This window comes from Polypterus senegalus, chromosome 1 (assembly GCF_016835505.1).
Source record: "Polypterus senegalus isolate Bchr_013 chromosome 1, ASM1683550v1, whole genome shotgun sequence".
NCBI classification, from domain to species: Eukaryota; Metazoa; Chordata; class Cladistia; order Polypteriformes; family Polypteridae; genus Polypterus; species Polypterus senegalus.
This window is the reverse complement of record NC_053154.1, coordinates 244502444-244517970: the sequence shown is the minus strand read 5'-3', so window position 1 is coordinate 244517970 and position 15527 is coordinate 244502444. Positions and strand designations below refer to the sequence as shown.

The following is a 15527-nucleotide window of genomic DNA, read 5'->3' as shown; positions in this document are numbered from 1 at the left end:
CAAGATACAGCATTATATTATAGTGCAAAAACATTTTTAATTACAATGAGTGAAAGCGAGTCTTTTATTTTAAATAGTGTAAAATCTGTTGCATCAGTAAAATGTATTATCAATTCTTCATTTTTTTTCTTGCCTCACCAACTTCATTAAATAGTACTGGGAGACCACAGCCTGCTCAGTCCAGTCACCAAAATTACCTTAACATGCATGAATTTTGGAACAGAGAGCAAACCAAAGAACCCCAAGTTGAATGCAGATTTCAGGCTGATAACAAGTGGACCAAAACTCAAGCCCAAACCCTAAAGCACAGAGCTATTTGCTTATGTGTCAATGTATATTATCCATCCACCCAATTATGTATCATACATAATCAAATGATAATGTTCATATATCTCTGGAGCCCATCCTATCAACAGTCTTATTGCAGTCTTACTCTTCATAAGAGCATGAAATCAAATATTCCAGATATCTGCAAACTAAAGCCTCCCTTCTTCTGACCCTGTGACCAGGATTTAACCTCTGCTCTAAGCAGCAAAGCTAAAAACAGGGATAGAATATACTACTCAAGCAATATACTAAATTATGTTATAAAAGATAAGTACATCCTCTCCAATCACAAAATTATCTAGGAATCCTGTACTTGACAGTGGAAAGTGTTTTCAACTGACCACAGTTACCCTGACCCTTCATTGACTCTTAATTACTGTAGCTGTCGGGTTTGCTGCTCTTATGTTTTGATTAGATGCAGAGTGCTATGGTTCAGAAAGCTATTATCAGAGAAAATTAAAACACGGCAAACAAATATGCAGACTCTATACTCCTCTGAACCCCATCCATGCTGCCAGATGTAGACTAATTTCCCCAACTGTCTTTTGGATAAACATATCCAACTAAAAATAAATAAATAAATAAATAAAAGTCTGACCACAAATGTTAACAAGAAAAATGAGATACTACAGTATGTAACTACATGGCTATTGTGACCTGTGGTGTTTCTTTAGACCACTTAATACAAAAGAAAGTGGTGCCTTTCAAGTCCTCAGTTATGTTTGTTCTGACATTGTTGATTATATACTATACTGTATTTAAGGAAAGACACAGGTCAAGCATTGTGATTGTGTTCTATTGATGCTAAAATAAAGGATTTTGGGTGTTGTATATTGCCACTGAGCAATTTCAGATTCAAAATATGTGTTCCTGTTGTATGCATAATTTAGATATTTTTGGATTTTACCCTTTGTTTTACGAATTATGTGAACATAGCCAAGATCCATACTCACTTGTACAATAAGAATCATTAAGTGTGGGGAAATAAAACCAGAACTGACACAAATCCTTGTAAATTTGTGCTAGCAATGGCTTTGTTAAAGATGAGGACTTTGATTACAACAACCTATCTATAGAGAGAGGCTCCGATTACAGCAACACATTTATTATTGTTCAAGAAGAAAACCAAATGGATATGAAATATTATAACAGATGGTAGAGCATTGAAACTTATCCAATGCATTGTCCATATAAACCCTTGGCTTGCTACTATTGTTGTCTTTAAAACGTGAAAACGTGAAGACCTTGAGATTAAAAAGTGAAGCTCTAATGTCAGACATTTGAAAATACTTTCAGAATACTGTATTAATGTACACTAATTACCCTTCTTAAAACATTAAAACCACCAAGTCTACCTGAAAGCATTCATCTAAATTTCTACTTCTTTTAATACATATAGTTTACACCTTTATAAGGGTCATACCTCCTATAAATTCAATCCCAGAATGAAGACATCCCTGATCCCTAACTCCAAGATATTATTTGGAGTTTTATTTCACTCCTCCATTGACACACGGCTTATGCAATGGTTTACCTCAGTATAAATTTGTTTACCGCTTACTTAGGTGTTACAGTTGTGCACATTTTCCCTGCATCTGTGTAGGTTGTCTCTGGTCACACCAATATCCTTTTACATCCCAGGAAAAAAAACTGCACATTATGGTGACTGCCTACTTTTAAACTGAATGAATAAGTATAGATGTGTGTATCAAAATGTCCTGCCATGGAATTTTAACCCATTCAGGACATTTCCAGTCCCTTCCAGAAACAGACAGTAAAAGCCATGATACTGCACTGAAATAATATGCTTCAGAAAATAAATAAATGAAATGCAGTATCAATTTCCTATTGGAAAATTCATCTTGCCAAGCAATATTAACTGAGCTTCCAATAATTTGTAAACATTTGTTATTTAAAAGAGAGAATCAAGATGATAAAAAGTCCATCTACTAGATACATTCAGTACATACTCAGTTATAAAATAATTCACACACAATAAAAATAAGTTTGTCTATTTATTACTAAAATAGCATTGGTTAACAAAGAGCAAACAATGAACTGAAGATGCTATAAATGCTTAATAAAGAATTAAGTAGAACTTATAAATACAGCATATGTATAAAATAACATTATTTAAACTGTAACTTGCATTTATAGATTGGACTGTGTCTCAGAGGCTAGTGCTGCTATCTCGCAGCACCAGTCCAGAGTTTAGATCTTTGGCTGGGCGCTACGTGTGTACAGTTTGTAAAATCTCCATGTGTCTGCATGGCTTTTTCTTCAGTTATTCTAGTATTACTCCTAGACCCTAAAGATTGGTATTTTAAGTCAACTAGTGACCATAAATTATCCCACCAGAAGTTTGTTAATTGCATACAATGCTGTCCAGAAAGGCTCTGGCCCTTACAAACTCTAAGTGGATTAGAAATATCAATGGATGAAATTAAAATTTTCTGTTTTCTTATTACAAGATATTGTTGTCTAAAGATTGTAGTCACATCAAGAGTGGTTCTGGGATATACGAGTCCTCTTGTGAAACATCACTTGGACACACTGCAATTGTCCTTTTGGACAAAGATCAGAGTGGAAGATTATGTATGTGCTCACAAGGCTTACTTCTATTTGGGCAAAGCCTGCAGCACTGTGAGGATTATGTTTTTTAATTTGTCCAGCTCCTTCAATACCATTCAGCCATGCCTGTTAAATGGTAAACTCATGGATATGCAGTTGGATAAGCCTATGCTGTCCTAGATAATGGACTGTAATTTGGAATTCTGAGGTGGCTCATCTTGTTAGGAGTATTAAAAATTAAAAATGCAGGTTCAATTATGAGATACATTCTGCATTCCCTGGAGGAAGTAACCAAGGAGTGAATTAAAATAAAACTGAAAACCATTATAAACAATGCTGCACATTCTTCTTTTAATCTTTAGCAAAATCAGACAAAAAAGTTCTATTTACTATATCTATGTTATATTCTGTATTTATTACCCATAATACATTTTAATGGGTTGCTCTCTCAAGTTGTTATGAGAACATGAAGAGAAGTTTTCTGGTTTCGGAAAATGCAACAGTAGCACCATCTCATACAGCAACAGAAAAGTTTTCTGGTTTTGGATAATGTAACAGTAACACCATTTCATACAGCAACAAACAGGTCTAACTGATATTCAGCAGGGGTCTTAGTTATTTAAAATTTAAACCACAAATTCAAAACAGGAAATATAGATGCTCAGCAATTTAGAGTGTAAAGAGCACTCAATCTTACGATAAGGAAAGAGAAGTGTAAAGGGCACTACTTATTATGATAAGGCAAAAGGATGATCCCACAGAGAATCTTTGGTAGAGGGACAGTCAGTGTCGAGGTTCAGAGGAATGCCCAGTATTATTCGTCTTTAAATGAAATGTGATGTACCTATGGAGGGAACAATTTGAGCCCACTCGACATATCAAAGGACAGAGTGTTCTGGTTATTTAATATAATTATTAATATAATTGGAAAATACAAGTGCATCACTCATTTATAAATTTAAAGAGAATCATTGGACTTTGCATAGAAAATACCTCAAGTTCTGCTTTGTACTTGATAAGTGATCAGTGCAAGCAGGTGAGGTTTACATATATCAGACAACAAAATGGTTAAAAATAAAAAAAGAACATAATCCTGATAACCAAAACTGAACTTAAAAAAATAAGTCTAAAGTACCAAATTAACAGCTAAGAATACAAGGCTTTAAAAACAGTGTACAATCATGCTTACTTGATCTAAAATGGGAAAAATAAAACTGTTTCTGCACTCAAATGAAACCTGGTAAATCATTGATCATGGCTGAAATCCCAGCATGTGCCCACCATGCTTACTTACATTCACTGACTGCATGATGTCTAAAGATTAAAACCAACTAAACTGGTTTACATTTTATCCAGAAAATAAAGACAAGAAAAATAAACTTTTGCTTCCACGTAACTATTATGTCGCAATAATGGAAGTACAACTATGTCACACAGCTATGCTGTCACTCACTTGATCACACCTGTCGTTACCAAACCGTTACCAGAGTAAACAAAGGGATCAGATATAGGTCACATGCAAATATAAATACAAACAGTGTGCCAAAGATCAAATCTAAAAAGAAGGTTTTTTGGTCCTATTATGTAAATATAGCCTAAACCTTTAACATGGGTTAGTATTGAGAATACCATTTCTGTTTTGTTTCTCAATAATCAAAGAAGCATATCCCTTAAATATGAAAAGAAATTCACAGATAGCAGATTTTATGCTCTGAGAGTGCCAAGTGCCATATAAACTTTTGTCAAAAATGATCATGTATCACACTAATATATTTGAATCATCTTTAATGCCTACAGCAGATGGTGCCCTGTTGAATGTTACATAATCCAAAGGGAGTCTTGTTTCCTTAGCCACACCACTGTAATAGGCTTGAACAACCAGAAATCAAATATTTAGGTTAACTATACAGAATCAAATCATACAAAAACAGAGTATTTGAAACAAATTAGTAAAAAAGAATTATGATAAATAAAACAAAGTCACTTACCAAAGCAGGCCACTGAATTTGCTTGGTTTTTGTTCCCTGAGGATGGTTGATCTCTCTATGTTTTGCCCATACAAGCTGGTGCTCTAATAAAAAACACTGGAAATCTTCATATACTTTCACCCACTCACGCTTGTCCCATTCAAGGTCATCAAATTCAACATATACCTGGAACATAAAGAACGGCAAACAATCAAAACAATTTCATAGCATTCAGTGTGTTCCATAAGAAAAAAAGAGACTCATTATGTAATATCCATAGTTTATTTTACCAAAAAAATATATAAACATTTAAAATATTTCAGGCAACAAAATAACGTGAATGAAAATGGCCACTGCCTTTGTACCATCTGCACATTATTGTGTGTATCCTTCTATTTCTTCTGGTGCATGGGTTTGCTTCCACTTTACAAAGATATTCTTATTGGGTCTTTGGGCAATTCTAAATTGGCTTTGTATGAGTAAGTGCACACTTGTGATGGACTGGTACCACATTCAGGGATGTTTTCTGGTTTGTGGTCATTGTTTCCAGAAAACACACTGGCCCTCTAACACTAAAGTGGATTAAGTGGGTATATTATTATTTACACACACACGCACATACATACATACACACACATTGTGGCAGGCGGCTGGCGTCCATGCCTAGCCGGGACGCCCCTGCACATTCTATTCGGGGGAGAAGCCCTGGACACTGCAATACCTCCCCCTGGACGCTAGATGGCTGCCCCCCTGGGTTGGAGCAGTGCCTCGGTTTCCCACAGGGCTCCATGGGAATTGGAGCGGTATGAAAAGCTCTTTGTTATTTCTAAATTTTACATCTCTAACTATCCAGCAAAGAAAAAATATCTTATTTAAAACATATGAAGAAGATTAAAACATTTACGTCCTTCTGTAATATGTATTAATATATGTCTCTGTGTAAACAATTCCCAAGTCTCAGACTGGGCCAGTCTTCATGGGTGCACAGAACCAGCAAGCTGCAGATTGTCACTGGAGAAAATCCAGTGCAGAAAATGGGAGTAGATAGAAAGAGGTCAAGTTACACTAATGCTTTCAAAGCTACAAATAAGGGCTCACACTGAGACTTGGCATTACATGTCAAGCTGGTTGGAGCATATTGCAAAAATAAATAACTATTTTTGATTATCTTTATTTACTAGCACTTAGATGTGGGTATACCTCAGTAAGTGCAGTTGGTGCAGTAAGTAACATTTAAAAATGGATTTTTCTTTTCTATTGTTAATAAAGTAAACTTTATATTTTGATGAGAAATACAATTTGATCACAAAAAAAGAATAGTCTATTTTAATAGAAAAGTCAAAAATTCAGCTTGGAAAAGTTCTCACCTATCCCTTGCAAAATTGGCCAAACTATTGAAGATTACCTGAGGAGTAATATTATGTAGCAATCTTAATTTCCTGCCATAGATTATGGGATTCAAGTCTAGGACTGGGCCACTTAAGGTCTTTCACCTTTTCTATCTTTAGCCGTTCAACTTAAGCTTTATGATTGGGGTTATTGTCTTGTTAAAGTATGACTTGTCTCAGTTTCCAGTTTATCCGAATGTACAAGGTTTTATTCTACTGTTTATGCATACTTATTTTATTCATTTTCTCTATTTCAACAGCCCTGCTACTTTCTACCAATAAAAAGCTAACCTAGAGTGTAATGTAATGCTCTAACCACCATACCTCAATGTGGGGATTTTTTTTTTAAATAAGCAAAGACCAGAGTGCATTTTATTCACTGTATATTGGAACCATATAACCCATGTTTGTGTAATCAAACCACAGAAAGTTTTTCCACACTCAGTGGCTCCTTTTTTCAAATATGGTTTCCTCTTCAACACTCAACATACAGTCCAGATTCATGGGTAACTGAGCAACTGTTGACTGCCTCACAGGTTCTCCCATTTCCACACATATTCAGATTGGTTTTAGCCTGTTGACTGTCCGATTTTCTTGATGTTCACCTTCTGAGATTTTGGACACGACCATATTGTGTGTGTTTTAAGTGTTTTCAGCTTGTTAATAATTGATTTATCATCAATCCCTGGTATTCTCCATGCCAATTAAATTGTTTTATAATCTTCAACCAAACCTGTGTCTGTTAAAAAAAAATCTGTTGTGAATACATTGGATTTAACTATAAAAATGTGTTGGAATGTTGAGGTTTTCTGTTACAACACAACAAACTGTGACAGCAGGTGGGGTGTTGTAATCAATACTTTCTTCATCAAGCACTGTATATTTATAATCAAGGTGGGTCAGCCTTAAGATGCTAGTAAATATTATACACAACAGCAAAAAAAAAAAAAAATAGTCACATGAATCTATTCATGAGAAGAAAGTTTACTTCATAAAAGAGACCATAGGATGGCGAGAAGCTGTGGCACCACTTACAAAAAACAGCCCTAGAAGTAATCTGCTAGTAGCCACTATGCATACACTCCTGAAGAAAGTCTGGGACATGCTGGATAGAAACTGAAAGTGTCCATGCTTTCTAAAGAAGTCTCAAGTGTCACGTTTCAGACTGCAGGAGATCTTTTCAGGAAAAGTTATGTGTTGTCTGGACATGTAGGCCAGGATATTGCACCTGTGACATCTCACCAAGTGCTATATTTAAACAGTGAAGACTGGAGTTATTAAATGTTAACGCATAACTTGTGCATGCACATACCAATTTGAATTTTAAATGTCACACTATAATATAAGACAAAGACAAAAAAAACAGTGCTAGTATTACTTGCAAGAGAAATGAAGAAAGCAGAAATAAATGCATAAGGCAATTTATAAATGTTTAGGGAGAGATAGGGGAGACCACTGTTTAGTGTCATGTTTTGATTCAGTGTTACCCTTAACATGCATATATTCAAGGGTCTCAAACACTTTATGCAGAATATATACGAAGGGGAGTCAAGGTAAAGTTATAAAATGAGATTTATCAGAAAATGGAATGAACCTTAACAAAACTGATGTAATTTCTTGTTGTAGTCTCCACCCTGCTCCACCTGTCTGGAAGTACCTGGATTCCAGTAGGATAAAAGGTTTTGTCTTGTCCTCACAACCACTCGTGCACGGCTTTCTTCACGTTGTCATCTGTCTTGAATCGACGACCACCCAAATGTTTTTTTGGCAGTCCAAAAAGGTGGAAATCACACAGTACCAAATCGGGCAAATAAGGAGGATGTGGCAATACCTCAAACTTTAGTTTCTCCAGTCAAGCCTTCATGTTCTTAGCAGTGTATGGGTGGGAATTGCCTTGCAGCAAAAGGATTCCTTGAGACAGCAGTCCCCAACCATGTGGAAAAATAGCAGGCTTCACATTGGTCTCCATCAAATTACAGTAACTTGAACTAGTGAATGTAGTACAGTATTCCTCGCTGTGTAGTGTCCGACAATAACTCAGGTGTACAAGTAGTTGCGAGGACAAAACCATTTATTTTGCTGGAATCCAGGCACTCCCAAACAGGTGGCGCAAGTGCTTTGAGAAGGGTGGAGACAACATTGAGACATTATCAGTTTTGTTAAGATTCGTCGATTTTCTAATAAATCCCATTTTCTTACTTTAGCTTGATTCCCTCTCATATGTCTACTTAGAAGAGATGAGGGGCGTGAAAGCTCCTTTATAACAAAATAGAAAAAAAAACTATTTACATTGGCTTTGGGATATGCTGACCAGCACTGGGATAGCTTCTGGATATAATTTGTTTTATTTTGGCATAAAGATTTAATTTCCAGCAAGCCTACATAAGAATTTAAACAGTTCAAATAAATGCATCAACCGTCAGCATTTTTGCCAGGCAGTGAAAATGACTGAAGGAAAAAAGCTTTCAACATTAGTCCTACTGTTTGATACAGTGTTAATAATGGATTATAAGACATGTATAGGTCACTTATTTACAAGATATGGAAAAAGAAAATATTTGAATATAAATTTTAGTCTCACAATTGAACAGCGACAATCTTTTTAAATCAATATTGTATACATTGTGCATGTAAAGTATAAACCCTACATGCAGAACTAGCTGCAAACTATTTTGCTATGATTTTAATGATTATATTACCCTAGATTGAACAAGACTCACTGACACACACACACACGTCTCTTAGCTAGAATCAATTGTAAAAATAACCTAAAAAAGGGTAGGGTAATAGATCCACAACTGAGGAAGACTATTACAATAACTAAAGTAATTTATTATTTTTCTTAATCTATTGTATCAAAATATGGACACTTTATTAAACAGAACGTTGTAAAAGGTACCAAAGTTAAAAACCAAAAAACTAAAACTACTGCATTTTACAGGTCCAGTGTAAATCAGTGTTTCCCAAACTCAGTCCTGGGGACCCCCTGTGGCAACAGGTTTTTGTTCCACCCAGCTTCTGTTTTTAATTGGACTCCTGGGCTAATTAAGTTCACTGTTATTTCCCTATTTCTGTGTTTTGGGAACAATATAGAAATTAGAAAACTAACTTTACTATATATATATATATATATATATATATATATATATATATATATATATATATATATATATATATACACTAATAAAAGGCAAAGCCCTCACTCACTCACTCACTCACTCACTGACTCATCACTAATTCTCCAACTTCCTGTGTGGGTGGAAGGCTGAAATTTGGCAGGTTCATTCCTTACAGCTTCCTTACAAAAGTTGTGCAGGTTTTATATCAAAATTCTACGCGTAATGGTCATAACTGGAAGCAGTTTTTCTCCATTTACTGTAATGGAGATGAGCTTCAACGCCGTGGGGGGGAGTTTCGTGTGACATCATAACGCCTCCCACGTAATCACGCAGTACATAGAAAACCAGGAAGACCTAAAAAAAAGCGCTGAAGAAAACATGCATTATATAATTGAGAAGGCAGCCAAACAATAAGAAGCGAGCGAGTGACATATACAACCATATTCATGACTTCTGCTACTTCGGAAACAAAGCACGATGTAAACCTACACTTTAAATTAAGTTCATAGACAGGCTGCCGCTGGCGTTTGTAATTTAGTGCCTGCCCATATAAGGCCGTCCGTGGGAGGCAATCCAATAGCAAACTGCCACGGGTAAATATTCACGGGTTAAGGACTGTGCTTATGCAGAGGAAGATGAGATGGTCAGGGTGGTGTTTGGTACAAACTCAGCGAAACTGCGAGAGAAAGTTTTAAGTGCCAGGACTAAGGTAACATTAAATACAGCCATGGACATAGCACGAGATGGCACAAGCACAGCTGGGAACCTTCGATGCATGTACACCGAGTGGCTCACGTGAACTGACGCAGTGCACAGATAAAAGCAACAGTTCCAAAGAGCTGAACAAAAACCGAATTACACAATTGAAAAGGCAGCAAAAAATATGAAGCGTTTGATACATACAAGCTTATTCATAAATCCAAAACAAAGCACACGGTGGAAAAAGTCAATGTCCCGCTAAAGGAAGACAGTGTAAAAAAAACCGTGCATGCAGTGTGTCAGGTCTCAGATAAAGAAGAAGACGAGCTGTTTATTGATGCAGTAAGAAACGAATCGATGAATGAAACCTGTCATCTTTACAACGATTGACAAACACGGAATGTAACTTGAACACAACACATCCTACAAATACGAACCTGATTGAAAGAAATAATGATAATCAAATCCTTGATGACAGCAACACTCAGTAACACTCACAAAACAAATACTGTATATTGACAGTCATGTTACGTTATTTTTAAAATGTTCCCTTTTCTTTTTCATAGCTTTTTTAACATACTACTTCTCCGCTGCGATACGCTGAGTATATATATATATATATATATATATATATATGTATATATATATATAACCCGATCTACATACTCGAATAATGGATACTTTATTCGCCATCAATGATTGTTTTGGTAAAGCCATACTCAGTGTATTCATTAGATGAACGGTAAAAAAGTAAGAGCGAGGGGAGGATGACTTATTGAGGCATGCAGGCTGTAGTGCGCGTCAACTCTATCTGAATTGCGCGATCACATTTGAAAAAATATATCTTTTCAAGTTCTATTTAGTCCATATGTGTCAAACTCAAGGGCATGGCCATATCCGCCCGGCGTGTAATTATATCTGGCCCGCGAGATCATTTTATATACTGTATTATTGTTATTAAAGCCTGGGTATATGAAGCGCTGGTAACACAATAAACTACAGATCCCATAATGCAGCGCTTCAGCTGCCTTGCCGAACACTTACCGCTTACTAGAGCTATTGCGCACTGAGTTTGCACGGCGCTTTGGTGACTTTGAAGAACAAAAAAAGTCCGTCTACATGCGGCTCGAACCTTGTGCATGTTTGGTAGCACATATCTGTGTGAGAAGCTCTTCTCAGTGATAAAGACTAACAAAACAGCACACAGGAGTCGCCTCACTGATGAGCACCTGCAATCCATCCTGAGAATCTCCACAACACAGAACCTCACACCAAACATAAACGAAACTGTGGCCAAAAAAAGATGCCAGGCGTCCAGCTCTAAAATGACATATGAGCAAAGAAAACTGAATGATTTGATTTGTTATTGCTGAAAATAACACATTTCATTTATATTTCTAGGTTTTGTTATGCAGCATGTTCATATTTGAATTTGTATCATTTTGACAGGATATATTTTTATGGAGAGCAAAATCTTTTGGGATATTTAAAATCTAAGTTTATTTTTTATATAAAATTACATAAGAGTAAAGAAATGTGAATGTTTGTTCTTTTAATGTTTACTTTATTTCTAACTTGTATAATTTAGACAGGATAAATTTTTATGGAGAGCAAAATATTATAAGTTGTTTAAGGTTTGAGTTGATTTATTCACGAATAATATTCCTGTCTGTTTTACCATTCCTACCAAAGATATTTCTGTCGACTAAATAAAAATTCCTTCTATTTAAAATTTAAATAGAACTTGAACAAATACGATAGTTCATAATATCCACGCAGACTTGCACGTAAGAGCGGGAGTTATCCGTTTTAACAAGCAGCGTATTGCAATGATACGAAATAGCTGTGTGTGTATATATGTAGATATGTATGTATATGTATATATATGTGTGTGTGTATGTATGTATATATATATGTATTTGTGTGTGTATGTATGTATGTGTGTATGTATTTATGTGTGTGCGTATATGTATGTGTATATATGTAGAAATATATATATGTATATATATATATGTATAGATATGTATATATATATATATATATGTTTATGTATGTGTGTGTAAATATATATATATATATGACAACAACACTCATCACTCACAACAGTGACAAAACAATTACATTGACAATCATGTTACGTTATTTTCAAAATGTTTCCTTTTCTTTTCATTGCTTCTTTAACACACTACTTCTCATGCTGTGAAGCTGGTATTTTGTATATATATATATATATATATATATATATATATATATATATATATATATATATATATATATATATATATATATATATATATATATATATATATATATATATATATATATATACATACATACACACATACATACATATATATACACATACATATACTTGTGTGTATGTTTGTATGTGTCTATATGTGTGTGTATAGCTTTGGTCACTGAGTGCAAGGGAAAAATAATGAAATATAGTCTATAAGTTATTAAACAGTAAAACATTAACGCTTTTAAGAAGTACAGGTACATTGAGCACTACTGGTGTGGTTATGGTAAACTACATTTTAAAGACTGTGTAACAAAACAGGTAAGTAACTAACAGCAGCTAAAATGTATATGGATCATCTCTCGGTAGTAGATCCCTTTTGAAAGGCGCTACACGACGGCTGTGGTATAGAAATTACATTTTCTATGTAACGCTCAAATTTGTGCCTCTGGTAATGAGCCTTACCGGCAATTAAAGAAAATTATTTTGTGTCCTCTGCCATGTTAAGAGAGAAAGGCTTTGGTTTGGGATAAAAGGAAAAAGGTGTAAAGAAAGGAAAGTTGCCTTTTTCTTTTATATAGTATAGAGAGATGTGTTCGCTGACGGTATGATCACTTTTGGGGACAGTCGCGGTGGGTCTTGTGTAGACTGGTGAGACGCCCCGCCATTAATCGGCTGTGATGGCACTGTGAGTCCTCCACTCGTATGCGTGTGTTCATAATCCGAGCTGAGGACCTGATAATCATATACGCAAAAGAAAGTGTGAATCGCCTTAATATTATTTTGCCGTGGTGTAGAAAAGGGGTCCCGTGTTTGCACTTGTCTGGGCTATAGCTCAGGGCGGATGAAAAAAATTAAAAGTGCTCACTTTGACTTAAGGCAGAAGCGCAGTCAGCGCCTCAAAGGCCGGCACAGCTATGCACGCTGGCTGCTCGACTTTTGCTGGGCAGGAGACCCCTTTGTACACACGCTCATGATATCAAAAGTCTCAGCGCTTTGGAGGTAATTCATATATTATATATATAGCAAAATACCCGCTACCAGAGGAGAAGTAGTGTGTTAAAGAAGTAATGAAAAAGAAAAGGAAACATTTTAATAATAACGTAACATGATTGACATTGTCATGAGTGTTGCTATCATATATATTCCTGCCTAAATAAGTCACCCTCACTTCGCTCTTACTTTTTTACCGTTCATTTAATCATGGCTAGTGGCGGGAAAAATTATAAAATGGAAGGAGGATGGCTTTAACAAAACAATTATTGATGGCGAATCGATTATTCATAAAGCTTGAATTGGTGATCTGTTTTTCTGTGTTAACCTCATATTTTTTCATACTTCTTCTCAAACTAAGGTGGTGCGAGGGTAAAATGAATCGGGATGCGCTGATCAATGTAATCGTGTACCAGGAAATCATGCATTGACAAAAGCTCCCTTTGCTTGTAATGCAAAGTGTGATTAAATGCATTATTTTTCAACGCGTTATGGAGCACATGCATCGAAGCTTCTCAGCTGTGCTTGTGCTAAGAAAAGGAAAGATTTTAAAAATAGCGTAACACGCTTGTCAATGTGACCTTATGTAAGTAGTGCCTGGAGGATTCAGTGTGTTGAAACTCTAGAGACAGCGTGTGTATTAACTTGAGGTAAATGGGAGGGGAGATGATGACGTGACTCCCCCACCCGCCTTAACTGTCAATATACTAATAACTGTCTATACTAATAAAAGGCAAAGCCCTCACTCACTCACTCACTCACTCACTGACTCATCACTAATTCTCCAACTTCCCGTGTGGGTGGAAGGCTGAAATTTGGCAGGTTCATTCCTTACAGCTTCCTTACAAAAGTTGGGCAGGTTTTATATCGAAATTCTACACGTAATGGTCATAACTGGAAGCAGTTTTCTCCATTTACTGTAATGGAGATGAGCTTCAACGCCGTGGGGGCGGAGTTTCGTGTGACATCATCACACCTCCCACGTAATCACGCAGTACATAGAAAACCAGGAAGACCTCAAAAAAGCGCTCAAGAAAACATGCATTATATAATTGAGAAGGCAGCAAAACAATAAGAAGCGAGCGAGTGACATATACAACCATATTCATGAGTTCTGCTACTTCGGAAACAAAGCACGATGTAAACCTACACTTTAAATTAAGTTCATAGACAGGCTGCGCTGGCGTTTGTAATTTAGTGCCTGCCCATATAAGGCCGTCCGTCAGCGGCAATCCAATAGCAAACTGCCACGGGTAAATATTCACGGGTGAAGGACTGTGCTTATGGAGAGGAAGATGAGATGGTCAGGGTGGTGTTTGACACAAACTCAGCGAAACTGCGAGAGAAAGTTTTAAGTGCCAGGACTAAGGTAACATTAAATAAAGCTATGGACATAGCACGAGATGGCACCAGCACAGCTGGGAACCTTCGATGCAAGTACACCGAGTGGCTCACGTGAACTGACGCGTGCACAGATAAAAGCAACAGTTCCAAAGAGCTGAACAAAACCAATTACACAATTGAAAAGGCAGCAAAAAATATGAAGCGTCTGATAAGCATATTCATAAATGCAGCTACTGTGAAAACAAAGCACATGGTGGAAAAAGTCAATGTCCCGCTAAAGGAAGACAGTGTAAAAAAAACCCATGCATGCAGTGTGTCAGGTCTCAGATAAAGAAGAAGACGAGCTGTTTATTGATGCAGTAAGAAACGAATCGATGAATGAAACCTGTCATCTTTACAACGATTGACAAACACGGAATGTAACTTGAACACAACACATCCTACAAATACGAACCTGATTGAAAGAAATAATGATAATCAAATCCTTGATGACAGCAACACTCAGTAACACTCACAAAACAAATACTGTATATTGACAGTCATGTTACGTTATTTTTAAAATGTTCCCTTTTCTTTTTCTACCTTTTTAACACACTACTTCTCCGCTGCGATACGCTGGTATATATATATGTATATATATATATATATATCCCGCTCTACATACTCGAATAATGGATACTTTATTCGCCATCAATGATTGTTTTGGTAAAGCCATACTCAGTGTATTCATTAGATGAACGGTAAAAAGTAAGAGCGAGGGAGGATGACTCATTGAGGCATGCAGGCTGTAGTCTTGCTGTCAACTCTATCTGAATTGCGCGATCACATTTGAAAAATATATCTTTTCAAGTTCTATTTAGTCCATATGTGTCAAACT

The 15527-nt window shown here is 36.1% G+C and overlaps 1 protein-coding gene across 2 annotated transcripts in view; it reads right to left on the bottom strand.

The window, feature by feature from the left end:
• Window positions 1-15527, bottom strand: part of jmjd1cb (jumonji domain containing 1Cb) — a 354346-nt gene that overhangs the window by 220602 nt on the left and 118217 nt on the right. For both annotated transcript variants that reach the window (XM_039771144.1, XM_039771154.1), the window contains exon 2: window positions 4887-5051. In XM_039771144.1, the coding sequence (XP_039627078.1) occupies window positions 4887-5051 (165 nt within the window). The remainder of the gene's footprint in view (window positions 1-4886; window positions 5052-15527) is intronic.